Source organism: Brassica napus, chromosome C8, assembly GCF_020379485.1.
Source record: "Brassica napus cultivar Da-Ae chromosome C8, Da-Ae, whole genome shotgun sequence".
Lineage (NCBI taxonomy): Eukaryota > Viridiplantae > Streptophyta > Magnoliopsida > Brassicales > Brassicaceae > Brassica > Brassica napus.
The window spans coordinates 25,765,268-25,792,817 of record NC_063451.1 but is presented as its reverse complement, the minus strand read 5'-3'; the positions used below and the strand labels follow the sequence as shown (position 1 = coordinate 25,792,817).

The 27,550-nt window shown below is 39.5% G+C and overlaps 4 protein-coding genes across 6 annotated transcripts; 2 read left to right on the top strand and 2 right to left on the bottom strand.

Moving 5' to 3' along the window:
- The first annotated feature begins 1,115 nt into the window (after positions 1 to 1,115).
- On the top strand, positions 1,116 to 4,666 carry LOC106407229. Its single transcript, XM_013848062.3, has 2 exons — positions 1,116 to 2,148; positions 2,347 to 4,666. The coding sequence occupies exons 1-2, from the start codon at positions 1,514 to 1,516 to the stop codon at positions 3,053 to 3,055; spliced, it is 1,344 nt and encodes a 447-aa protein (XP_013703516.1). The 5' UTR covers positions 1,116 to 1,513; the 3' UTR covers positions 3,056 to 4,666.
- Positions 4,667 to 13,409: 8,743 nt separating this feature from the next.
- On the bottom strand, positions 13,410 to 16,734 carry LOC106453123 (receptor-like protein kinase 7). The gene is made up of 2 exons (XM_013895372.3): positions 14,063 to 16,734; positions 13,410 to 13,974 (listed from the first exon to the last, which is right to left on the bottom strand). The coding sequence occupies exons 1-2, from the start codon at positions 16,608 to 16,610 to the stop codon at positions 13,622 to 13,624; spliced, it is 2,901 nt and encodes a 966-aa protein (XP_013750826.2). The 5' UTR covers positions 16,611 to 16,734; the 3' UTR covers positions 13,410 to 13,621.
- Positions 16,735 to 19,966: 3,232 nt separating this feature from the next.
- LOC106407419 (importin beta-like SAD2 homolog) lies at positions 19,967 to 21,933 on the top strand. Of its 3 annotated transcripts, none has more exons than XM_013895375.3 (5): positions 19,967 to 20,631; positions 20,714 to 20,860; positions 20,953 to 21,064; positions 21,152 to 21,332; positions 21,721 to 21,933. In XM_013895375.3, the coding sequence occupies exons 1-5, from the start codon at positions 20,544 to 20,546 to the stop codon at positions 21,784 to 21,786; spliced, it is 594 nt and encodes a 197-aa protein (XP_013750829.1). In that variant the 5' UTR covers positions 19,967 to 20,543; the 3' UTR covers positions 21,787 to 21,933. The 3 variants fall into 3 exon arrangements, 2 of the variants coding, with proteins under 2 accessions (XP_013750829.1, XP_013750827.1); XM_013895373.3 differs by having other exon boundaries at positions 20,941 to 21,064; XR_001281750.3 differs by lacking the exon at positions 21,721 to 21,933 and having other exon boundaries at positions 20,963 to 21,064; positions 21,152 to 21,550.
- Positions 21,934 to 24,272: 2,339 nt separating this feature from the next.
- On the bottom strand, positions 24,273 to 25,085 carry LOC106408346 (glutathione S-transferase T3-like). Its single transcript, XM_048766870.1, has one exon. The coding sequence runs from the start codon at positions 25,083 to 25,085 to the stop codon at positions 24,273 to 24,275; it is 813 nt and encodes a 270-aa protein (XP_048622827.1).
- Positions 25,086 to 27,550: the final 2,465 nt, after the last annotated feature.

Sequence of the window (27,550 nt, the reverse complement as noted above, 5' to 3'; positions counted from 1 at the left end):
AAAGATGGTAAAGTCCTCCTCACGTTTATTTCTTTTGTATCAACTGTGCATCACTGGAACTAGACTTGAATGAATAGAGATTTAACGAATTATTACGAAATAAACATGACTTGATCGTTCATTATTGCGGTCCATAACAACAAAACAACCATATAATCACTATCAAGAACAGAAATAATTCGTCAAAAAAAAAGAAAACCAAGACTGTCACAAAAAAAACGTGAGCTCCGCATAGAGGCGGAAAGATTCCTCCGACCACGGCACAAAGAGCCGCGAACTTACACGTAAGCCAGTAAAGGTAACCACGCAAAGTGGAGCCCTATGTTGTGTGTGGTTGGTCACTTACTGATCAGGTAGAGAGAGAGAAAGTCAAGACTCAAGAAGGAGCGGATAGCGTAGTCAACATCTAATCCGAGCTGGCAGTTCTTGCCAACTTGTTCCCAGCTGTGCTCCAACATCTTTTCTCTTTATACCCCTCAACTAACTCTATATTTTGGACTTACCCTTTCATTCGTACATATTTAAAACTCAAAAGAAATGGTTAACTACTTAAAAATAAACTTTTGCAAACACAGACGTCACTTTATAGTATAGTTAGCCAATCTACACCATTGTTTTGATTTTCAAGCATTTTGGCCTATATGTCGGCTACTTGTCAAATATTTGATGCTACATCGAAAATAGCTTAAATATTAAATCTCTGTCCAAAAATTATAAGAAAAATAGTCTCATTTTGCCTTGCATAATAGTCAATGATTATAACAAATGTACATTAATATAACTTTGTTATTTAAACTGAAAAAATCCAAGATAAAATAGTCAATGATGATAACAAATGTAATTAATATAACAACTTTGTTATTTAAACTGAAAAAAATCCAAGATAAAATCTATAAATTGAGTGATGTTTAAGATAAAACTCATATTCCATGGTATGAGTTTAGACAAAAATAGATTCTGAACTTCTAGAATCAACTTATAGATATAAGAAAAATATGCAACACAGTAATCATACTATAGGAGATGGTAAATAATATAATTGTAATTGTATTATCTAATACGTTAATATATCACATTTGTGGATTTTATTTGATGCAAGATGCTATAGGCTACTGAAAATTTTCTTCCTTTTTTTTCCTTTTAAGTAGAACCTCTGGCTACATCAGTATAATGCGTATTAAATAGCTCATTAAATAGTTTGGGCCTAATCTTTATATACGGACAGAATAAGACGTCATTGGACAATTCCAGAAAAATATAAGGAAACAAATGAGGAAATGCAAAAATGGAAAATAAAATGCAATTTCTGCTTACTTGTCACACTTAAAAACCAGACACAGAGCAAAGAAGACGAGTTCACTAATGGTTAGGTCCAGAAAATCCAACGGCGACCATTAAAACGCTGCCTTTTGTTCGTCAACTTCGTTTGCTTTAGCTTAATTCCCAAGTCACCACTCCTAGTTTCCATGTTGTCTACTCCAAACAGCTCCATTCCCTAAACCCCTAAAGAGCAATGGATCCTTGTCCTTTCATCCGTCTCACGATCAGTAATCTAGCTCTGAAACTTCCTTTAGCGGCGAAGTCGTCAAGCTCCGCCGTGCATCCCTCCTCATCTCCATGTTTCTGCAAAATCAAACTCAAAAACTTCCCACCGCAAACCGCCGCTATCCCCTACATTCCACTGGAGACCACTCAGTTCCCGGAGATCCAAACCCTAGCCGCCACGTTCCACCTCAGCAGCTCAGATATCAAACGCCTAGCTTCCAGATCCATCTTCGCTTCGAAACCATCTCTCAAGATCTTCATCTACACGGGAAGCGCCGGCGCTGCGTGCGGTGTAAACTCCGGCGGTCTTCTGGCGGAAGTCTCAGTGCCGTTGGATCTTGCTGGGACCCAATCGAAGCCGTGCGTGTTCCACGACGGATGGATAGCTGTCGGAAAAGGAGCCGGAGCCGGGAAAGCGTCGTCGGCGGCTCAGTTTCACCTGAATGTGAAGGCGGAGCCTGATCCTAGATTCGTTTTCCAGTTCGACGGCGAGCCTGAGTGTAGTCCTCAAGTGGTTCAGATTCAAGGCAGTATCCCACAACCCGTTTTCACTTGCAAATTCAGTTGTCGGAACACGACCGGAGATCGTACTATCAGATCAAGGTCAGTTTTCCGACAAACCAAACATTCTTACCACATTTGTCAGAAATTTGAGTTGTCACTTTTTGAAAATTTCTAATTTTATTATTATTTTCCGAGGAATCAAATCAACATGCGCTTTAATCTTCCGACGGATCTATTAAAACTTTACTCTTTTAAATTTTTTACTAAATAATTATTATATGTTTGTTTATTGATCAGATCATTGCCGACGGAGACGAGTGTTCCCCGGAGCTGGCTAAACTCGTTCGGGAGCGAGAGAGAACGTCCCAATAAAGAGCGAAAGGGATGGTCCATAACGGTCCACGACTTGTCAGGCTCTCCAGTAGCTATGGCCTCAATCGTCACACCGTTCGTTGCATCTCCTGGAACCGACCGTGTGAGCCGGTCTAACCCCGGGTCTTGGCTCATCCTCCGTCCCGGAGACGGTACATGGAAACCCTGGGGACGACTTGAGGCATGGCGGGAACGCGGCGGAGCCACCGATGGGCTCGGTTATAGATTTGAACTCATCCTAGACGGGTCAAGCGGTGCAGGGATCGTGCTTGCGGAGTCGAGTATTAGTTCTCACAGAGGTGGGAAGTTCTCGATCGAATTGGGATCATCGCCAACAGGTAGTGGTGTGGGCCGAACGAGGAGTCGTGGCGGCGGAAGCGGTGGAGCGTCGCCGGCGAATAGTCCGAGAGGAGGGAGCGTACAGAAAGGGTTTGTGATGGCAGCGAGTGTGGAAGGTGAAGGGAAATGTAGTAAGCCGTGTGTAGAGGTTAGTGTGCAGCACGTTAGCTGTATGGAGGATGCAGCTGCTTACGTGGCTCTTTCTGCAGCTGTTGATCTTAGTATGGATGCTTGCAGGTTGTTTAATCAACGGATGAGGAAAGAGCTTTCCCACCATAGTGAGTCACTTGGCTGAAGATTTTCTCTTTTTTTTGTTTACAAAATGTTTAGTCACAAAATGGCCTTCAAGTTTTTTTTTTCTTTTTGGAAAAAAGATCTTCAGTAAGGCACTAACAAATTAGGTTGTACATAGTGAGTTTGCATTTTGGACTTTGTGTGGCTTCGTATTGTTTTTTTTTTTTTTTTTTTGTGCGAGTGAGGTGAAGAGTGAGTTTCTTTTGTCACTCTTCATCTGACTTTGATCTGATTATGCAAGTGTATAAATTTAGTAAATCAAATTCAGAAAGTTTGCTTTATCTGTTGGATGTTCATGGTAGACTCTGATAATAAACTTAGTTTGGTTAGAAATGAAATTAATTAGTCACAGTGTTGGTAAGTTGTTGAGAAGATGAACGTGGACCATTGCAAAGGTGTGATGCAACTGAACTTTAACTTGTTTGACTATACGAACCACAAAAAATAAATTAATGTATCTAATATTGTAGCATGAGATATTATGAATGCTTTATGTCGGAACATATAGCATAGTAATTCTATCCTATATGTGAGGGACGATAATAACAACAATCGATAGGCTAGGTAACTGCAAATCAAGTAAGTTTAACGGATAAGACTGAGTTAGTTACGTGGCGGTTATGATGGCGCAGTTATCAGGTGATCGACGACTACAGAACCAAGAAAATGACTTCTTTTCTTTTCACATTCCTCTTTCTTATTGGATGGAGTTTTAATGGAAGTTTGAGTGCGTCCTAAAAGCCAATACTTCCACCTTTTGGAAGTGTCTGCCTATATGTGTCCTCCCTTCCGTTAAAGAAAGATGAGAGAGAGAGATAGCAAGCACATAAATGCAATTGAATTTAATAAAAGAAGGCTAGTAAACAGTTGATAAGAAAAAAGAAGGCTAGTAAACTAGGAAGGACCAACCCTGCATTGATCGGTCCTCTATCGCTCAAACCAGGGCCCAAACTCCCTAATACATCGGAAGTGATAGCAACCTGTGAGACCCACCCAACTCTAATGGATGACACAATTTGTGTGTGTTTTCAAGAAATTCCACCGACGTTTCCAATAAATAAATAAATAAATAAAACAATGAAACTAGAAAATTGTCCTTATCCTTTCAAATTTGGAATTAGGGAAGCTGAATCCATCTTCTTCTTACACTATCACTTTCGTTATCTGTTTTCAGATTTAGTTTTTTTTTTTAAGACGATGGACACTTACACCGATTGTGGATAATAGAGAGAACTGAGACAAAGCGTAGGCAATGCGATTAGATGACCTGTAGTACTTACTGTCTTTTATAGCTGAGTTGTGCTGTTTCAATCGTTGGTCACAATTATGTGGATTTGTTATAAATCATTAAGTGGATGGTCCATAACCAATGACCAAGACAAGGCCCAATCCGTGACCAATGGAGGAGAGAGAAACGGACGTCCGAGGAGAGAGAGTCGGCCTATCCTTTGGCCGACTTAGACTTATGATGTTTTTCCTTTTCTCTGTTTTAGATCTTTTCATATTTCCTGTTGGATTAGGTTTTGGATAATTTCCTTTTTACTTATACTTTGTAATCCATATAAAAGGAACATCTATTGTTCATTAATAATACACAGACAATTCTCCATTCTTTTACAACACGTTATCAGCACGATAGCCTCCAGAACCCTGAGACAAAATCGAAACCTAAAAGCCTAAACCGGCGACCATATCTAAAACCCTAGACACGTTCTTAGTTCATCCAAGAACTCAGTCGATCCATCTCGAATCCTTGACGTTCTCAGCTCACGTCCCAGCTCAGACAAACTCGTCCAGCTCACGAACACACCCGAGACGCGATCGCACCCGAGACGACCCGATCTCCCTGCAGCTCGCATCCGAGACGCCTCAGCTCGCGCCTGCACCCATCCGCGACCCGATTGGAACCTACAAGCATCCGATCGTTCTCTCTATCTCTCTAAAGGTGGTCCGGTTCTAAACCTCTACGAAACAAAGGTATACCGTAATCTGAGAACCTAGATTGATCAAAACCCTAATCCATTATTATGGAAACTTTGTCCTTGATCAAAACCCTAAAACCTATAATCTAAAATCGACAATCTTATAACTAGTAATATAGAAATCGATTCCTTAGAACTTAATTGATTGTTCCTAATTTGAATTTGAGAAACCCTAATTTTGGAATCGAAACCCTAAACCCTAAAGGACTGAATCTGATTTTAATTGATTGAATGTTTGATGATCTGAGATTTAGGATTGTTAGATTGATTGAAGTAATCTAATCTAGAACTTGAATCCTAAAGGCCTTGAAACCTTAATTAAAACCGACAGCCTTATTGTTTAAAATTGAAACCCTAAATTCATAAATCAAATTGCTAAGGTTGTTTGCATTACATCCAAATCTGAATTGAATTGCATTCATATTGTTTAAAATCGACCAGCATGTAGAAACATACGAATTCGAATCTGATTGCATTGAAAATACATATGGCCGTGTGGCCTTAATCTCTCTGGTACATGTAGAATCATATATTAGGATTGTTCGCACCATGGTTAATTAGATTTACATGTCCGATCCTATTGATTAACTACATGGCCGTGTGGCTTGATTGTTCGCACCATGGTCGATTAGATTGATTGTTTTCATAAATGCGTAAGACAAGTTTGTGGCCGAGCTTGTTAATATACCATGCGGCCACATGATCACATTGTGAACCTAAATTGAAATGATGATGTGATTCAGATGTCGAAAATCTCAAATAGAGACTATGCAGCCCTTAATCTCTCCGGAGATAACTACTTGCAGTGGGCGCTAGATACAAAGATCAGCTTAAGGTCAAAAGGACTTGGTGAAACTATCATCAAGGGCAACAATGAGACCGATAAGAATCGGTACACGGCTATAAGTATTATACGCCATCACCTCATTGAAGGTCTAAAAGATCAGTACATTACGATGGAAAATCCACTAGAGCTTTGGGATGCTTTACAGCATAGATATGATCACCAGAAAACGGTGTTACTCCCAAAGGCTAGAAATGACTGGAAGAATCTAAGATTCATGGATTATAAGTCAGTGGATGAGTACAATTCAGTCTTGTTTAAGACGGTCTCGATGCTGAGACTTTGTGGTGAAGTAGTAACCGAAGAAGAGTTACTTGAGAAAACATTCTCTACATTTCATTCCTCAAACATAATACTGGAGCAGCAGTACCGAATGAAAGGCTTCGCCACATACACTGATCTGATCTCGTGCCTGCTACTGGCCGAGGCAAACAATGAGCTCCTGATGAAGAACAGTGAAGCTAGACCTGCTGGATCAGCCCCATTACCAGAGGCCAATGAAGTTGAAAAGAAAAATCCCAACGAGTGCAACTACATCCAGAATGATAAGAGATCACATGGCAAAGGCCGTGGTGGATACAGGAACCGTGATCGTGACAATTACTCGAACGGCCGAGATAGATACTTGGTCGGCCGGAAAGGAAACCACAATAACCGTGGTCGTGGTTCCAATCCTGGCCGTGGCCGAGGCGGTTATGGCCGAGGTCGAGGCGGTATATCCAAACCGTCTTACTCGACCAAATCCGTTTGTCACAGATGTGGGATGAGCAACCATTGGGCCAAGAATTGTAGAACTCCTAAGCACTTATGTGAGCTCTACCAAGAAAGTCTTAAGGACAAGAACCCGGAGGCTCACATGGTTCATGATTTCGGATATGAGGCTGATAAAGAATCCAATGTTGCTAATGACGACCTGATGGATTTTGAGACTTCTGATTGTCTCAAAGACTAAAAGTTTTTGATACGACTTGTTTTATTACTTTATGATTGTTTGTTTTGGTGTTTTTTATTTTATTTTTGGTGTTTAAACTTATAATAAGAAAACTTTAAAGTTTTATAAAAGTCTCTGAGAAATGAAATCTTATTACTTATAGAAATGAATGATGAGATGAGCATACTCGTGGTGGATAGTGGCACAAGTCACACAATACTTAGAGACAAAAGATATTTCATAACTCTCACAATGCAAAGTGCAAACGTACACACCATTGCAGGTGTAGCCGGCCTGATTGAAGGTCACGGCCAGACATATGTATTGATGCCTAAGGGCACTCATCTAGAGATCAAAAATGCCTTGTATTCCCCAAGCTCTAAAAGAAGCTTATTGAGTTTCAAAGACATAAGATTGAATGGTTTCCATCTTGAAACATGGGAAGAAGGAAATAAAGAATTCCTTAACATAATTTCGATCACCAAAGGCTATAAAAGGATCCTAGAAACCTTACCTGCAATGTCTACTGGCCTATACTATGCAAAGGTCAGTATGATCGAGGCTAATGCCTGCGACAATTTCACCTTATGGCATAACCGGCTTGGTCATCCCGGTACTAACATGATGCGAAAGTTGATGATAAATTCACAAGGGCACATGTTCAAAGGAGTTGTCCCATACAATCTCACATGTGCAGCATGTGCACAAGGGAAACTCATAACCAGGCCATCACCAGCCAAAGTTAATAAAGAGATCATAAACTTTCTGGAAAGGATTCAAGGAGACATATGTGGACCAATACACCCACCTAGTGGGACGTTTAGATATTTCATGGTCCTGATTGATGCATCGACCAGATGGTCGCATGTCTGTCTACTATCCACACGGAACCTGGCATTTGCACGCCTGCTTGCTTAGATAATAAGACTGAGAGGACACTTTCTAGACTTTTCTTTAAAGACTATACGTCTAGATAATGCTGGTGAGTTTACGTCCCAGACGTTTAATGACTATTGTATGTCCATGGGGTAAGTGTAGAACACTCCGTGGCACATGTACATACACAGAACGGCTTGGCCGAATCCTTCATTAAACGTATCCAGCTGATAGCCCGGCCATTACTAATGCGGTCTCAACTCCCGGTATCAGCGTGGGGACATGCAGTATTACATGCAGCAGAATTAATTCGCATCAGGCCATCTAGTGAGCATAGATATTCACCATCCCAGTTACTCACAGGTCATGAACCAGACGTGTCCCACATCAAAACATTTGGATGTGCCGTTTACGTTCCAATTGCTCCACCACAGAGAACTAAAATGGGACCACAAAGGAGGATGAAAATATACGTAGGATATGACTCCCCAAGCATTATAAAGTATCTTGAGCCAACAACCGGTGATTTGTTTAAGGCCAGATACGCAGACTCACAGTTTGATGAGTCCACATATCCAACCTTAGGGGGAGATAACGGCCGGTCGAACAAAGAAATCGAATGGTCTCGACCATTAATATCTTGGCAAGATCCTCAGACTAAAGAATGTGATATGGAAATCCAAAAGATTATACATCTTCAAAAGCTAGCTAATCAACTGCCAGATTCATTTGCTGACCCAAATCGAGTGACAAAATCATATATCCCGGCTTGTAATGCACCAATACGAATAGATGTCCAGAAGGGACAAGGTCAAGTAGCTACAGAGTCTAAACAACGTCTCAAACGTGGTAGACCTATTGGTTCCAAAGATAAACAGCCTCGGAAGTCCAAGAGAGGTGCTGGATCCGAGAGCACCAAGGAAACCGTCCAAAACATTGATGGACCGGCCGAGCCGACCAGAACGGTCGACCCAAGTGAGCCGGCCATGCCAACTGATCCGACCGTTCCAAATGATGGGGTTCGGGACGCCGAACTTCATGGGACACAAGGGCCGGACAATCAAGAGATCTCTATAAACTATATAATGTCTGGAACGAAATGGAACAGAAATGATATCCACGTCGATGATATATTTGCTTATAAAGTTGCACTTGAGATCATGGAAAAGGATGAGGATCTAGAACCCACGTCCATATATGAATGCATGCAAAGATCAGATTGGATCAAATGGAAAAAATCTATAAACGTGGAGTTAGAATCATTAAAGAAAAGAGGCGTTTTTGGCCCTATAACCGTGACACCTAGAGATGTCAAACCAGTGGGATACAAATGGGTCTTTGTGAGAAAGAGAAATGAGAAAAGAGAAGTAGTGAGATACAAAGCACGACTTGTAGCACAAGGATTCTCACAGAGACCAGAAATAGATTATGAGGAAACTTATTCCCCTGTGGTGGACGCAACTACATTACGATATTTGATCAGTCTGGCCGTGAAAGAGAAACTTGATCTGCGCCTAATGGATGTAGTAACAGTGTATCTGTACGGTCCACTGGATAATGAAATTCATATGAGAGTTCCAGAGGGTATTGAGCTCAAAGATAAGAAAGGTTCTCGAGAACAGCATTTCATTAAGCTGAATAAAGCCTTGTACGGTTTGAAACAATCAGGTCGAATGTGGTACAACAGATTATCATTGTACCTAATGAAAGAGGGTTATAAGAACGATCCAATAAGTCGATGTATTTTTATAAAGAGATTTGACAGCAAGGGCTAAGTGATTATGTCTGTCTATGTGGACGACCTGAATGTAATTGGAACCCCTGGAGAGATTTCCCAAACGGTCGAATGTCTAAAGAAAGAATTCAAAATGAAAGACTTAGGAAAAACTAAGTTCTGTTTGGGACTGCAATTTGAGTATGTGGATAATGGAATCCTTGTGCATCAAAAGACATATACAGAAAAGATACTCAAGCAGTTTAATATGGACAAGGCTCATTCCTTGTCGAGTCCTATGGTCGTGAGGTCCTTAGACCTTGAGAAGGATCCATTCGGACCAAAGAAGCCGGACGAGGAAATGCTCGGGCCGGAAATGCCTTACCTAAGTGCCATTGGAGCCTTAATGTACTTGGCTAGTCATACTAGACCGGACATCAGTTTTGTCGTGAGTTTACTGTCTAGATTCAGTTCATGTCCGACACTTAGGCACTGAAACGGAATAAAACATTTGTTCAGATATCTGCAAGGAACAACCGACCTCGGATTGTTCTATATGAGCCGACCAGGAGATAGCTTGGCCGGGTATGCAGATGCTGGGTACTTATCTGACCCACACAATGCTAGATCTCAGACAGGTTATGTGTTTATACACGGTGGGGCTGCAGTAAGTTGGCGGTCCACAAAACAAACCTTAGTGGCAACATCATCTAATCATGCCGAGATCATAGCCATGTATGAAGCAAGCCGAGAGCTTGTGTGGTTGAGGAACATGACCGGCCATATTCTTAAAGAGAGTGGTCTCGCCGTGGGAAAGGAAAAGGAAGAGCCAACGATCATCTATGAGGACAATGCAGCTTGCATAGCTCAGCTCAAAGATGGATACGTTAAGGGAGATAGAACGAAACACATCTTGCCTAAGTTCTTCTTCACCCACGACCTGCAGAAGGCTAAAGAAGTTCAAGTGGTTCAAGTTCGGTCCAGTGACAATTCGGCCGATCTTTTCACTAAATCTCTGCCAACCTCAACGTTCATGAAGCTGGTTCATCAGATAGGAATGCACCAGTTGAAGGATCTTCAGTGATGCCTTCATCAGGGGGAGTGTCATGTGTTGTACTCTTTTTCCTATCTACGGTTTCTATTTTTTCCCACCTTGGGTTTTTGGTTTTCTTAGAGAGGTTTTAATGAGGCAACGTCGTGCATGATACAAACCCATATTGGTTATGGCATACAAGGGGGAGTGTTATAAATCATTAAGTGGATGGTCCATAACCAATGACCAAGACAAGGCCCAATCCGTGGCCAATGGAGGAGAGAGAGACGGACGTCCGAGGAGAGAGAGTCGGCCTATCCTTTGGCCGACTTAGACTTAGGATGTTTTTCCTTTTCTCTGGATTAGGCTTTGGATAATTTCTTTTTTACTTATACTTTGTAATCCATATAAAAAGAACCTCTATTGTTCATTAATAATACACAGACAATTCCCCGTTCTTTTACAACATGATTCTAATTCTGTTATGTTTTCAGGTTCTAGTCGTAAACCTTTCGCCAAAAAAAGCTAAACTAGTTGCTGCGTCGTTTTGGGCCTTTTGCTTAAATTAAGAATATGCAGTATACTCCTGCATGGGCCTTATAAACTAGCAAAACAAAACCCGGCTGCTAACTCAATTTAGGCCGAGTAAAATGGCGGGTCAGTTGAAAGACTTTTTCTTGGGTTCACCCCCTAGGGTGAACCTTTAGGTTCACCAACCAATAGAAAGTTGTCATTTTAGATCTAGTATCTTTTAATTAAGGAAACAAAATAACTTGCCAAATTATATTATGCTTTTAAAATAAAAAAATAAAAAATTAAATAAATAAAAATAACAATAGTTCTTAAAAAAGATTATTTAAAAAAAATATTTATTTTTAAGATTTAGAGTTTAGTGTTTAAGATTTATAATTTAGAATTTATCCAAATGTTTAGTGTTTTTCCAAGGGTTTAGGGTTTACCTAAGGGTTTAGGGTTTACCCAAGGGTTTAGGGTTTACCCAAGGGTTTAAGGTTTTCCCAAGGGTTTAGGGTTTAGGATTAGAGTTTAGGGTTTAGTGTTTTGTTGACAACATGTTTAGTGTTTTTCCAAGGGTTTAGGGGTTTACCCAAGGATTTAGGGTTTACCCAAGGATTTAGGGTTTAGGATTTGAGTTTAGGGTTTAGTATTAGAGTTTAGGGTTTAGTGTTTTGTTGACAACATTTTTTTTTTTTTGAATTCGTTTTTTATATATTATTTTTATTTATTTTTAAATTTTATTTTGAAAAAATAATATAATTTGCCAAGTTATTTGGTTTCCTTAATTAAAAGATACTAGATTTAAAATAATAATTTTCTATTGGTTGGTGAACCTAAAGGTTCACCCTAGGGGGTGAACCCAAGAATAACTCCAGTTGAAACTAGTTACAATATCTTTTTGTTCAGGATGGTTATGTTACACATATCACTGGAGTTTTCGAAAAAGGCATTTGCCTAGGACCCCCAAATTTTGTAGAAATTTCAGGGCTTCTAATTACGAAAAAAATAATTTTACATGATAGTTAACATATTCTTTTAGTTAGATTTTTATTTTTATTTGATTTTGAATTGGACTTATGTTTAAAGTAACTAGGTTTGTGATCATTTTTGCTATATTTTAAATAAAACTATAAAGATTATACTTCTAAAAAACTGCAAATATTTTGATCCACATTGAGAATTTGATAAAAATTTATAATATTTTCAATATATAGTTTACTATAGTTAATTTAAATGCTAAGATTTACCTTTTTGACAGCTACCAACATTTCAATCAAAAATTTGTATCTTTGTATTTCTATTACAAATTCATACTTTTTGTTCATGATTTAAAAATTTTAGATTATAAAATTTTGGTGAATGAAAATTTAGAAAACATTTATATAATAATTCAAAACTTTTGAGTGTTATATATATATATATATATATTATTAAAAAGATATCATGTAAAATGTATTTTTGAACTCGCCTCGGACCTCCGAAAACCTTCGCACGGCACTGCACTCGACTAGGATTGAGTCGTGCCAACCAGCTTCTCTTGACAACTCAAAAAGAGGTGTGGCTTTCCTGGAGATGCTTGATAACTGTATGGACCAAATACGTGGGCCATAATCCCCAGAAGGTCCTCACCACCAGAGAATGTTCATGCGCTGCGACGTCAATTTTGACACGACCTTGTATGGTCGTAACTCGTTCATTGGTCGAGCTGCTCACATTGAGTTCCTTGAGTCTGATATCTTTGCAAGATTCATAATGTGGTCATTCCAAAATCTTTTCCGTTGACAAAATCATGGTTACTGGAGAATTACATTTTTGAGAATTGAGATAGAGAAAGATTCAAAAACTGTGTATATTTGTAGGGCAATTCTTTCTTTGGTTAGCTTTGTGTACACTAAGGTAATCGGATGTACTTTGCAGCAGAAGCTATTATTTGTATGTTACCAGAACTCTGGTCTCTGTAATACTGTCTAGCTTCTAGAATCTCTCTTTATCGTTATTGTTAATGATTGTTGTGAGTTGTGACGCCTTAAGTAAGATTAGTTTTGTGGCTGTGTGTTTGGTATGATGAATTAGTTACGTATCAAAATATTGTAGCTAATGCAATTATCATGTTTGTCTGCATCAAGGTTGTTCTATGTAAATGCATGTGTGAACACTTGTTTTTAGAATACGTTATATCTTCCATCTAATAAGAAAATTCAAATGCATTATTGTCTTATAGTGAAGGGGATAGATTTATTCGTTCATTCCTTTTTTTTTTTGTTGGTCAAATTCGGCAGCTATAAGTACTGAGACTTTAAGAAATTTATTCTTTGATTATTCTATACGATAATAATTTACAATTTCATCATCACGACAAGTAACTCAATTTGGATTTGGTTTCGTTTTGAGAAGTCATAGTGTCTGGCAGTCGTTACTTTTATCAGTTTGAATATGCATTTCTCTTTGCCAAGTAATTGTAGTTGTTTGTTGACCTTCATTAACTAAGTCCAAAACATCATACAAAAATCTCTATCATTACAAGAAATAGTTTACATCCGAGATCATAACGTTACCTAAGATTTTCATAACCAGGACTAGAATCACATTCTCCATCTAAACCTTCTAAGTTTCATAGTGACCCAAAAGAGTGAGTGAGACTTGGTCCTTCATCAACTTATTTCTTTGATCCTCACATTACCTCTTTGCTAATCACAATGCCCATCAATCTACACGGTTCCGCGTCCTCAATCATCTGCACCACACTCCTCATCGTCGGCCTTCGTCCAGGTTGTCTTGCCGTGCAGAGGATTGCAACCCTCAGCATCTTGACTGCATCTTCTCTATACATTTCTCCTATGTTCTTGTCCACAATTTCCATAACACTCTCTTTGCTATTCAGATTGTTACTAACCCAATTCAGTATGTCTTTGCTCTCTCCAAACTCCGCCTCTATCGGTTTTCTCCCCGTGACTAGTTCAATTAACACAACTCCAAAGCTATACACATCGCATTTCTCATTCACTTTCGACGAGTATCCATACTCTGCAACAAGAAGGGATTTGATGCTAAAAAATGTAATGTAATAAGACCATAACAAACTGATAAACAAGAAGTTAATAAATCTCTTTACCTGGAGCCATGTAACCATATGTTCCCGCAACTACATGAGTCGAATCTAGACCACCATTTTTGTCTTGAAGAATCTTGGCAAGACCAAAATCAGCAATCCTAGGCTTGAAGGACTCATCTAGTAATATGTTACTTGACTTAACATCACGGTGAATCACCGGTCTCTCGTATCCATGATGCAAGTACTCGAGTCCTTTCGCTGCACCAAGAGCAATATCATACCTAGTTTCCCAACCGAGATTCGACTTCTCACACGAGTGAAGGATGTCCCATAAGCTCCCCTTAGGCAAGTACTCATACACCAGCAAGCTCGAGTCATCGCTAGTGATGCTACAATAGAGTTTCACCACGTTTAAGTGCCGTATCGAGCTTAGTGTTTGCACCTCTCTTTCAAACTCCTTCGATCTTCTTTCGTTTTCCTTGAGGATCGGCATCGTGCTGCTGAAGTTCTTCTGAGTAAACGTGTCTGTACTACTACGGCGAATGTATTTGACAGCTAGCTCTTTACCATCACCGAGTACAACTCTGTACACATCGCCGGAACCTCCTCTACCGATCAAGTTCTCTTCTTTGATCGAACCGACGATATCATCTTCAGTGAAACTCATCCTTCGGAATGACTTTATGCTCCAAGATTCACGTCTCAGGGTTTGTTTATCCTTCTTCTCGGTTTTCTTGAAGTACAAGAAAAGCACTAGAGACGCAATCAAGATCAGTAAACCGAAAACTATACACAGCACGAATACGCGAGTGTCTCGATGCGATCCCGAAGAACTCGTGCACCGGTTAAAGGACTTGATCGTTGTGCTGCAGAGTCCAGGATTGCCGTCGAAGCTACCAATATACGACGACAAACTCAGAGGGACACGACCTGATAATCCGTTGTTCGAAAGATCAAGAAGGCTAAGCTTCAGAGACGACAAGCTCTCTGGAATTTTCCCAGAGAGCTTGTTGTCCGAAAGATTCAAAGCGTTGAGCGTCGGGAGTGATCCCAGCGTGTGCGGGATCTCTCCTGATAACTCATTTTGAGCCATGTCCAGCTCGCTGAGCATTGAACACGACCCTATAGAGTCCGGTAACATACCGGAGAAGCCATTGCTCTGCATCTTCAAACTGCTAAGCCCCTTGAGCTTCCCGATGGAGCTCGGAATCCTCCCGGAAAACCGATTATCGTTAAGCTCGATTTTAGTCAGAGCTTCAGTCTGACCAATCTCCTCAGGCAGCTCATCAGAGAACTTGTTGAACCCAAGATACAACGCTCCGAGCGTTTTCGCGTTCTTTATATCGGCGGTGATTGAACCTTCGAAGTTGTTGTTGGCTAAGTCGATGATCTCAACCTTCGGTAAGCCCCAAAGTCCTGCGGGAACTGCTCCCTCGAGGGAGTTATGGTTAACTCTGAAACTCTCAAGAGTCGAACAGTTCCCGTAGGATTTAGGTATGGAGCCTGTGAGATTGTTTTGAAGGAGGAGAAGAGCTTTCATCGTCCCTCTCTTGCACATGTCAGGAGGGATCGGTCCGGTTAGATGATTCTCCGACGCATCGATGAAATCAAAATCAGATAGAGAACCGAGTTTCGGAGGGAGAGAGCCGGTTAAGTTGTTCTTGTACAGAGAAAGATTGACCAGATCTTTAAATTCGCCGAGCTCAACCGGAATCTCCCCGGAGAATCTGTTTTCGAAGAGCTGTAGAGAAACGAGGTTGATCAGAGTTCTTAACTCCGATAAATCGCCTTCTAGATAGTTCGTGGAAGCATCCAAGAGCGTCAGATTCGTCAAGCTTCCGAATCCGGGAGGAAGCTTCCCGGTCAAGCTATTGTTGTAAACCTCGATCTGCCGGAGTTTGGTGAGTTTCACTATCTCCGGCGGAATCTCTCCGGTGAGGCCGCTATCGGAGATCTCCAGATTCCGAAGCTCCGTCAAGTCCCCGATCGATGGAGGGATGTTCCCCGTGATGCTGCAGTTTGACAAGTAGAGCCACGAGAGACTCCTCAGCGTAACAACCTCTTCCGGAAACGGCGTCGTATTAAACGGATTATCACCGAGGCTCAAAACGACGAGCTTCGTTGCGTTTCGTAACGATTTCCACGGGAAAACTCCCGAGAACGCGCTGTTGTTTAGGTACAGATACTGTAACTGACTTAGAGAGGAGAAGTCAGGGAAGGATCCCGAGAAGAGGTTGTTGCCGAGATCTAAGTAGGTGAGATTCGTGCAGTTGTTCATATCGGTTGGGATGGTTCCCGAGAGCGAGTTGAATCCGAGAGAGAGTTTTCGAAGACTCTTGAGATCGCAGAGGGAATGGAACGGGAAGGTTCCGGATAAGCCTTGACGAGAGAGGTCGATCTCTGTAACGGAGTTTGTGGAGTCGCAGGTTACTCCGGTGAAGCCGCAGTGATTGGAGTTCAGCTTCCATGAATCTAAAACGCCCGGGTTTGAGGTTAGGAGGGAGGATTTGATGTTGAGTAGGATTTGGAGCTCGTCGGAGGAAACGATGGAGAACAGAGAGAAGACGAGGAAGGAGAAGAAGACTATATTCCTAGTCGCCGGAGACATGTCGGTGAGTTTTGGTGCGGCGGTGTTTTATCACATCGGACCGCGGAGAGAGAGGTTTTGATATTGGCGGGCGCGAAAAAAAAAACTTTGCTTTGCTGCTTTGAAGCAAAGTTCTTATCTACTAGTGGTAACCATTAAATATTCAAATTTTGGCTTCACCTAGTTTATTTTAAAATCATTTTTCTTTTCTTTTAATACACATAGACAATGGCGTCACTCTTCTTTTATTACAGAAATGCATTTACAAAACTGAAACCATGTCCATTGGAATAGAACCACATTCTACTTAATAGAGTATTGACCATGGAAACATTATTATGGTATAGTTTAAAGACCATGGAGTCCAATTTTGATATAGTAGTAACGTCAGCTGAACAAAACTAATCTACAATATGTTAACGTAAAGAAAACTTAACTAAAAAGAATATTACAACCGGGGCTTTTAGTTCTGGTGGTAAAAAATTTACGGTTGTGAGTTCTGTTACACGGATTTAAATCCCGGCGATTGAAAAATTCATATGTGGGATCTCAGTATGCGAGACCGAAAACCATTCACGGTAATTTATATGGTGATCAGTGTATGCTAGATCTTTAATTAGTCGTTTTGGTTTTTAATTTGGACCATTTCGATAGGGTGGTACATTCGGTTATAAAAAAAAAATTACTTTCAACATTCTCTTATACGTATTGTATGGAGACAACTTCGTCAATGGGCCAGTGGGCCCCAATACTTTGGTTTGTCGATTTGTTTTGGGTTTGATCGAGATCAACGAATTTTCTTCGAATATTCATGCGTTTTCACATTTGACTCGTCAAAAAGCGTTCGAAGCTTCATGGGAAAAGAGAAGAGTTAAACAAAAAGAACAAAACACTTTTAGAGGAAATAATTTCTTCTATAATTAAAGCCAAAGAAAAGACAAAATCCTTTTTTAGAAAAGATTTTACTTTTATTTTTCAACAAGTGCATGCACATGACGAGAAAATGTACTTATCAACAAATACAGGTTGGACTTTCACTTAGCTCTTTTTGTAATATAAAAGCCTTCAAATACTTTTTTTTTTGTTTTAAAATCTTGAAATAATGCTATTTTCTTTTTTCATACAATAAGGTAATTACTTTATTTTTTTTAGCTAAAGCTAGCAAGTTACTTTAAGAAAAACTCTCCACTCATGTAATCGGAAGGTGACAAGAGGAGAAGCAAATGGTTTATAGCGAATGCTTACAACAACCCAATTCTTATTTGAAGAAATGCAATGTAAATATGACATAAACTGGATATTTATCTTTCTATTTTGATTTTACATTACTATAACCTAATTTTCAAGGTTTTCATCTTTCTATTTGCTTTTCTCTACCACCAAAAACATATATAAAATAAAATGGTTCTCAGGTAAAAAAATCGACAGCAGTTTAGGTATATAAATATTTTTCGTACTATTAAACTCATATATGTAGTGCAGCTAGATACTCTTATCTCTAATTAGTTAATTAACGAAACGGAGATGCTAAATTTTGTTATCCGTCTAGAAGGGAGGGAGGTGTGAAAGCCGCCCTAGTTGACTTTGAATGAGAAGCCTTTCACTGGTGAGTCGGTAACACCACGTTTTTTGTACTTCTTTATATCAAAAGATAATCCCCAGATCCAAGAGATTTTGACGTCGCCACACGTGTAATAACTGTTTATATGTTTTTCACTTCTTTTGTGGTTTTGGCATTACACCGAAAGTGTTGTAATATTTTTTTACTGAAAATAACTAAGAAAACAAAAAGGGTATCTTGTGAACTAGCTTTTTTTTTCTTTTCCGTCTGGTATTTTATTACAAGACCAAAAAAGTTACAACAGCCCAAAACAAGTTTTTGGGAAAACGAAAGGCCCGTAGACAAGGCAACATAACAACCCTAGACCTATACATGGTCCAACAACTAAACCACCCAAGTAAGAAAGTGGTTCCAGCACCGCCATTTTCTTATCCACGTGTATTGAGAAGAAAAAATAGAATCGACACGCGTCAAGAACAGCAAACACCTCCTCCAAACCACCGCCGTGAGATTCAAGCCGGAGCTTTCCATTCACCGGAGACGATTCACGCGTCAAAACTCGAACTGCCGAAGACACGTGTTGCTTTACGGAGAACCCACCACCAATCTCCACCGACGGGGAAGTCTTTCAACTGATTCCGGTAAACCACCGGAAATCTATCAAACGGATGATGAAGAAAACCTCACTCAGAGCTATCTTCCCAAATATCCTAGCCGCACACCAGATCGACACTTCAAAGATAATTCAGTCATCTACAATCCACCCAACATCAAACAGAGATGTGAGAAGAGAGACGGTTGATCGAGTAACAAACGGAAGCGTCAATCAACGATAACCGGGAATCCCGGTGAGAAGCCGCCGTCGCCATCGAGAAGAGCGCAACGCGGAAACAAAGCCGGACAGCTCTGTCAAGGTGAACGCGAGCCGCCAGAAACAGAGGCCGGATATACTTGTCAAACCGACCAAGATATACCGGAGTCACCAGTCACCGAAGAAGAACGGCGACAGACAAAAGCTTCATCTCTTCTTCTTTTTCGTGAAAGATTTTGAGGAGAAAACGAAGAAGAGATAGAGAAGCTTTTTTTATCTTGCGAACTAGCTATTAGGCACTGCTAAAATCTGAAGTGAAATCCATAAAGTTTATAAAGTCCAAACTAAAAGATATTTTCTATAATTTTATTGCTATAAAAATTAGTTAATTTATATACATATCATAAAATTTAGATAGAATATATTTATATTTGAGATCAATTTAAGTGTAGTATAATTTTTTATGAGCCATTAAAAAACACAATAAATCAATAATAAATTATATTATTTAATTTTACAATTCTATCCACCTCAAATTTTAGTTATGAACTTGTGAATGGATTAACGGTGTCTGTTTTTAAATTGATGTGTCAAAAACAAACAAAAAAATTCGAGGAAAAAATTCAATTATTTTGCAGATTTGACAACACCATAAAATAATTACTGATAATTCGAAAGTATCATTGCATCTCAAAAATATTGGATTTGCTAGCATTCCTATAGGTGCTTAATATCCGCAAGAGCCACCCCTGCACTAAAGTAAATACCAAGAGGGTGCCAACATTTAACCTTATCGCACTCTGAAGTAGCATCATCTTCTTATCCTGACTGTTTGTATTATTAGCTTTACGTTAGTATGCAACTGAGGCCCAATAACATTTGAACACTATACTGGGCTTTGCCGATGAGCTTAAATAACCAAAAACGTATGCTAAGCCAATACACACGAAAGCCCATTTGTCTTCTTAAGAATTACTCAAAGATCCGACTTTAAGAGTTGGCTTGAGGCCATGTTTATTGGAGATTCTTAGACCACCTTTGTGGAGAAGCTTTAGTAAAGGGTTCTTAAAAAAAAAATTAAAAAAAAAAAAAACATAAAAAGAGATAAAACTATAGAACCGCTTCTTAGCAAAGAGGTTTTGGAACTGCTAAAAAACTCCATACGTGTGTCATGTTGGTATTGGTCGTCTCTCTTTTCTCTCTTTTCTCCCTCGTCCTCGATGCTTTTCTTTTCTGTCTGAGAAATCTTTCGTCTTGCTCTCCTTCTCCAAATCCGTAGCAGCTAGAGAACCTCGGCGAAATCAGATTGGTGGCTAGGATTGTGCTGGGACTCAGGTTGGATCTCGATATCAGACGACTCGTCGACGATATCGAACGAATCGATCTGCTGACGAACTAGACCTTTCTCTACGAAGTAGGCTGATATAACGGTCCATGCGTCCTCCTGTGTAATCTCCTCGTCGTGATCAATGTAAGGCTGGTCCTGTTCGTACTCCATCTTTGATCTCCTCCCGTTGAAGATTGAAGAACAGAGCAGAGAGAGAGAAAGAGAGAGAGAGAGAGAAAGCGCGACTTTGTGGAGATGATCTCGATCTCTCATTCAATTGGAGAAGATGATCTATATATACCTCTTCTCACAACCGTAATCACAGCCACAGATAGAGGCTTGGGTAAAATTTCTAGTTGCAGTTTCTATTGAAAACTGATAAAGGCTTTATCTGTTTCTTATTGACTTGTTGTGTCTCTATGCAGTAACCCGAAGAATAGCATGTACACCTTACTGCAGCCCCACCTTAGATGTTCTACTATTTGAGATCATTTTCCCTCTAATGTGCTTCAATAATGATGACCAAGTACTTTGGGATGAAGACCCGCATGAGTATGTGAGGAAGGGTTATGGTATGTCTTTGAAGTCTTCGTTGTCTAATTTTGATGATCATAAAACATGTTTTTAAATAGTAACATTACTTGCTCTAAAGATATAATTGAAGATCTGTACAGTTCCAAGACTGCATCTATGGACTTTGTGACTGAGCTGGTCAGAAAGCGTGGAAAAGGCAACTTCCCCAAATTCATACAGTTCATCGTGGGCATATTTAATAGGTACCCTCAAGCTGTAACTACAAATATAGAGAAGGATCTAATTATACAATTGCGACATGATATAATTACTTTGTTTCTGTGGTTTAGATATGGTGAAGCACCTCTAGAACAGAAGCCCTATCGCCAAAAGGATGTTGCTCTGCTTGCTTTTGGGACACTTTGTGATAAACTTAGGCAAACTGAACCCTACAAATCCGAGCTGGAGAATATGCTAGTGCAACATGTTTTTCCTGAATTCAGCAGCCCAGCTGGTCATCTTAGAGCCAAGGTTTTAGTTACTGCTTTTGGTTGTTCAGACCCCCTTCTCATTCGTTTCTGTTAAGAAAATAATACCTCTATTCATTTTTATTTATGCATTTGTTTAGTCCCCCTTCTCATTCGTTTCTGTTATGAAAATCATACCTTGTCAATTGATTCATCTTTGTCTCTAAATGCTTGAATTTCTCTACTACTACTTCGTGATCACTGTGACTGAATCACTATCCTCTTATGTTTCTTGATGGATGCCTTTTGGGGGGTAGGATATGCCTGTTTAGATGTTGTTAACTATTTTTTGTCATCCTTACCTTTCTAGGTGGCTGTGAGATATTGGTTTCATCACATGGATGTCGTAACTTGTCAAGCTTATTTTGAAACATATTCTATCTTCTGTGTAGGCTGCGTGGGCTGCAGGGCAGTACGCCAACATTAATTTTTCAGACCAAACCAGCTTTGATGTATAGAAGAGAGCTTCATGTCCCCTCTCTCTCTCGTGGACCTCTTTCTTCTTCCTTCTTCTTATCAGCTAAAAAAAAAAAATTTAAGAACCTCAATGAGGTTTTCCCATTGGAAGATCAGAAAATTAATTAGAGTAACAAATATTCTAAACTTTTCAAATCACAAAATTAACTACTAATTTATTCATTAGAACCCATTAAGAGCATTTTTATCCCATAACCCTATTAAGGGTCTTTTGAGATAAAATTAATAATATTTAAGACATAAAGGTGTTAAAGAAACTTTGTCAAGAACCTTGAGATTTTAATGTCTGCATTGCAAGTCTCTTGCTTTGGAGTTCTCGAAAATTAAATAATATTGAATATTTATTTAAAAACTTATATTTATTAGTAAATAAAAGACAACATATTAAACATAGATTTTAAATTAAAAACATGAAAACAAAGATTATTAAAATGAACGAGAATTATTTGAAATAAGCATCAGAGATCAATTGTTGTATTCACCACCTCCAAATCTACGCCATATGTGTTCAACCAAATCATCTTTCAGTTGTTGATGCTTTTGTGTATCACGAATTCTTGTTCGAACACCCATCATATTTGCGATATTTGAAGGGATATCTGTAGAATACGTGAGATCAACATGTGAACTTCCTTGGTCTTCTCCTTGTTGGAACCCTCGAACATCAAATTGAGTGTAACCGTCTCTTTCGTTTTCGACGATCATATTATGGAGTATGATACATGCTCTCATAATCTTCCCAATTTTGACTTTATCCCAACTCCTCGCTGGATTTTTAACAATGCCAAAGCGAGCTTGCAAGACTCCAAAAGCCCGCTCTGCATCTTTTCGGGCAGCTTCTTGATGCTGAGCAAATAAAACTGCTTGCGGCCCTTGTGGTATACGAATAGATTGGATAAAAGTTGACCATTTCGGATAAATACCATCAGTGAGATAGTAAGCCATATTATACTGATGTCCGTTGACAGAGAAAGTGACTTTCGGAGCTTGACCATTTATTATGTCATCAAAAACTGGTGAACGATCAAGAACATTGATATCATTTAATGTACCTGGAGGTCCAAAAAACGCATGCCATATCCAGAGATCATATGAAGCAACCGCCTCTAAAACGATTGTTGGTTTACCCGAACCACGAGCATATTGCCCTTTCCAAGCGGTGGGACAATTCTTCCACTCCCAATGCATGCAATCGATGCTTCCTATCATCCCGGGAAAGCCACGATACTCTCCAATATCAAGTAGACGTTGAAGATCAGCTGGTGTTGGTTTTCTTAGGTATTCTTCGCCGAACAAATTTATTATTCCTTCCACAAAATTTTCTACACATAACCGAGTTGTTGTTTCACCGAGCCAGAGGTATTCGTCGACGGTATCAGCTGTAGAACCATATGCCAAGACACGAATGGCGGCGGTACACTTTTGAAGTGGAGAGAGACTGTTCCTTCCGAGACCATCTTTTGTTTCCCGAAAATATTGAACTTCGTTGGAGAGTCGATCCACAATGTTCATGAACAATGGCTTGTTCATTCTAAAACGTCGCCGGAATAATAAAGGAGGATACGTTGGAGTTTGACTGAAATAATCGTTCCATAAACGATTATGCCCTTCTTCACGATGTCTTTCAATATAAGCTCGTTTTTTTCTTTTTTTTCTTCGTTCTTCTTGATTTTCTTGAATGGTAAAATCCTCAAATGCTTGATCAAAATGTTGATCAAATAGCTCATCAAATGTATCATCAAATGTATCATCAAAAGCGTCATCGAAAGTGTTGTGAGAAGAAGAAGAAGCCATTAATGTGATTAAAAAGAGTTTATATAGAGAGTGATTAAGAGTTTAACGTGAAGGAAGAAATTGATTAAGTGTTGAAGTGTTTATAAAGTGAGAGATTTAGAAGAACTTGTGAAGGAAGAAAGTGATTAAGTGTTTATAAAAGAGATAGAAGAAGTTTGAAATAACTTGAGAGAGATAAGTGGACTTGATATGGAAGTTTGAAATAACTTGAGAACTTGTGTTTATAAAGTTTCATTTATACACCCTTTGAAAACTTGTGTCCGTGACATGAGTTATGCTACAAAATAATACAAGACAAAATGTGATACAACTCTCTACGAACTCTCTTGTCTTCACATGTGTGTCCGTGACTCACTATGTGTGTCCGTGACTCACTATCTCTCTTGTCTTCTCTTCACTCACCCTCCGTGACTCCATGCTCTAATCTGCCAAGAAAGAAAGAACATCATAAATTCACGTGAAACAACAACAACAAGTGAAACAACAACACGTTTTTATATTATCACGTTACCAACATACAACAGAGGAACAACACGTTTTTATATTATCACATTACCAACATACAACAGAGGAACAACAACAAGATAAAATCAACGTGAACAAAGACTTAAACCCATACTTAAACTAGTTCAACTAAGCTAGTTCAACACAAACTCTTAAACTCATACTTAAACTAGTTCAACAACTCAGCTAGGAGCTTTTTCACAACAGCATTTTCGACCTCATCTAAGGGCTCTTGCTTTGCAAGTAAACGGTCAAGTATCCGATTTCTTGATAGCCTGTCCTTGGAGACCAAGTCTTTTTGTTTTATTTCCCACATAGTCTGAAACTGTGACAGCCTTTCCTCCCACTTGACATTCTTGTTCTTCCCTTTTGCTGCCTTAACACCCGAGGGGCGCTCCTCCTCAACAGCGTGTGAAGTCTCAGACTGTGAACCCTCGTCTAACTTCCTCCTTTTACCGCTTCCTTCGTTTTTAGATGTAGCAGTGGCACAGCATTTTTGATCATTCCGAAGCTCCTTCCAAGCGTGCTTAAGAATAAATTTTTTTCGGTGGTTGGTGAAGAAGATTTCATGAGCTCTGTTGAGAACATCATTCTCATTTTTCCCACTTGTCTTCTCTCTGGTTGCTGCTTCGAAAGCCCCACAGAACTTGTTGACTTGATCATTGATCTTGTGCCAACGCTGCTTGCAATGAGTTGATTCTCGGTGTTCAGTGGCTGCAACATTGGGACTTGCCGCAAAGTAAGCGGCGATCCTATTCCAGAATGCCCCAGACCGTTGCTCATTTCCCACTACTGGATCCTTGCTTGTGTTGAGCCAGGAGCTGATGAGCACCATATCTTCTATAGGCGTCCACATCCGGCGTTCCTTACGCTCAGCAGGAGTGTCTTCAGGGACAGTTTCTTCAACTAAACTAAAGACGCTTTGTTGACTCGTAAGGAGATCAACAAAGTTACTACCATGCCGGTATGGATTGGAATCCATCCCCAAGAATGTCACAGAAAGAAAGGAAAAAAGAAGAGAGTACAACAGATAGAAGGAAGACAAGAAGAAGCAATGTTGATGCCAGAAGAGAGAAAGCAAAGAACGCTATTTTAAAGGGAAGAAACTATTAAATGGACTTGACATCAACCAAACACATTCATCACACTTCATCACGTTTTCTATCTAACCATCAACCTAGCCATTACACCTATTTATTACTAACCCAACCATTAACTACCTAACTCAACATTAAAGCACTCAATAAATTCGAAAGGAGTAGACATTTACCTGTATTGCTCTGCTTTGCACTCCTCTAGTTCGCGGTTCCTTCTTCTTGTACCTTCGAGCCACGCACTCTGACACAAACACACAAAGAAGACGTAAAAACTTCATCAATGACTTTGAGGAACACAAACAAGCAAAGTACTACTCAGAACTTATTAAAAACGATTTCATCAGTAACTTTTAACAAATCAAGTTAGATCAATCCATCTATATTGAATCAGTCTTACTAATAAATTCAATTTGATCCATGAAAATTTAAAATATTTAAGACTTTGAGGAACAACAGAAACTTGACCTTTGATTCGAGGAGAAGAAAAGTGAGAGAGCTATGTCACCACCGAGAGACAGCTTCATCACCGTCGAGGACAGAGACGGTGCCGTCGAGGAGAGCTCTGTCGCTGACGAGGACAGAGACGGCCTTGTCGAGGAGAGCTCCGTCGCCACATAACTCGCCAATTCGAACCGAACAAATAAAATATAAAGTAAATAAGCCGATCAGAACAAGTTAAACAATAATCGATCACATGCATGATCAAAAACAATATGATCTCCTATCACTACCTTTCGATTAGAGCCGAGCCACCGCGGGAAAGCTCCTTCGCCGTCGAGGAGACCCATCGTGCCCCAGATTCGACGAGAACCAACACATAACAACCGATCAGAACGAGTCGCGAGGATTTGAGAGAGAGAGAGAGACAGATTTGCCATAGAAATCGCCAAGCCGAGAGGATTCGATCGAGAGAGAGAGAGAGAGAGAGAGTCAAGTTTCAAACGCGTTTAACGCGAAACCGAACTTCCACCTACTCCCTTGTTGACACGCGTCCACCAACAGACGTTTCTTCACGAGCCAACGTAGCACTCGTCTCCTCCCTTTCTTCCTTTTTTATATTTTTTTAATCAAAAAAAAATAAAGAGACGGCCCAAATTAACCGCGATGCGGATGCTCTAAGGTCTCTAACCAATGGACTTGCTCTTAGACCATCATTAATGGGGGTCTTAGCAATAGGGTCCTTAGCAAAAAATAATAAAATATTGGGTGGGTCCCACTAATTTTTAAAAACCGGGTCCCTAAGGTTGTGATATAAGGACCGACCTTCACTTGTTTCTTGCACTGTTCGCGGGTTCTACTTACACGTGGTGATCCGCGATTGGCTCGCCTTTTAATCTTTTATTTTTTGTCAGACAAAAAAAGAACAAAAAAACAAAAAAAACTTTCCTATGAAACCGTGCATACCCATCTCATCGTTAATCATGCTCTTAGAGCATCATTATCCAGGGTAGCATCATTATCCAGGGTTTCTTAGGGCGGAGTTCTTAGAGAAATATAGAAACTGTTTCTTAATTTTTAACTAAAAAGTTAGGAAATTGTTTCTTAGAGTACTACTTAAGAAACAGTTTCTTAACTTTTTAGTTAAAAATTAAGAAACAGTTTCTTATATTCCCCTAGGAGCATCATTAACCCAAAAACCCACTTTGGGTCTCTTAATGATTTTTTAGTATTTGCGCTTCCTTGCGCTTCCGCTTCCACGTACCCACTTCCATTTCCATGTAACATAGGTTAAGAGACACCAACATTTTTGTGTTCCAATGGAAGTCTCTAATTTAGGGGTTCTTAAAAAAAAAACCTACAAGAACACCAACAAGTTGAGAACTTTGTTTTTTTTTTTTTATCATCTGTGAATTTGATTTATCCACAAAAGGTGAACAAGTTTAGTACACACCATCATCCCATCAAAACAAAGATAGAATGATCAAACAAAAGGTGGACATTTGTGTAGCACCATTGTGTTCAAAAGAAAAAACGTTAGTAGCACCACTTCTTTTTTCGAGCAAGAGAGTTTTGAGTTATACATATGAAACCAGTCTTGAGTTCAAGAGAGATCAAATTATGTTTAATGTTTAGAACTATCATAAGATCACATAGTAATTATAGAAAAAAATTACTTTCAAAAAACAATAGACCACCGACATGTGTCGTCCTGTATTTTGTAGGACGCCACCATGAAGCTAGCACAAATGTCCACTTTCACCTAGAATCATCTCCACCACTATCACATTATCAACGCCACCATGAAGCTAGCACAAATGTCCACCTTCATCAACACCAAAAGAAGCCGGAAGCTAGCATAAAGCTGGAGAGATACCTTAAGACGAGAACCCATATTCAACAAAACCACTCG

What these genes read in the sequence shown, in the direction of transcription:
- LOC106407229 (XM_013848062.3), top strand. Translation starts at nt 1,514, where the DNA reads ATGGATCCTTGTCCTTTCATCCGTCTCACGATCAGTAATCTAGCTCTG. An exon ending in GATCGTACTATCAGATCAAG is followed by an intron (nt 2,149 to 2,346) that starts GTCAGTTTTCCG and finishes TTTATTGATCAG; the next exon opens with ATCATTGCCGACGGAGACGA.
- LOC106453123 (XM_013895372.3), bottom strand. Translation starts at nt 16,610, where the DNA reads ATGTCTCCGGCGACTAGGAATATAGTCTTCTTCTCCTTCCTCGTCTTC. An exon ending in ATATGGTTACATGGCTCCAG is followed by an intron (nt 13,975 to 14,062) that starts GTAAAGAGATTT and finishes TTCTTGTTGCAG; the next exon opens with AGTATGGATACTCGTCGAAA.
- LOC106407419 (XM_013895373.3), top strand. Translation starts at nt 20,544, where the DNA reads ATGATCTCGATCTCTCATTCAATTGGAGAAGATGATCTATATATACCT. An exon ending in GTATGTGAGGAAGGGTTATG is followed by an intron (nt 20,861 to 20,940) that starts GTATGTCTTTGA and finishes CTTGCTCTAAAG; the next exon opens with ATATAATTGAAGATCTGTAC. An exon ending in ATCGTGGGCATATTTAATAG is followed by an intron (nt 21,065 to 21,151) that starts GTACCCTCAAGC and finishes TCTGTGGTTTAG; the next exon opens with ATATGGTGAAGCACCTCTAG.
- LOC106408346 (XM_048766870.1), bottom strand. Translation starts at nt 25,085, where the DNA reads ATGGATTCCAATCCATACCGGCATGGTAGTAACTTTGTTGATCTCCTT.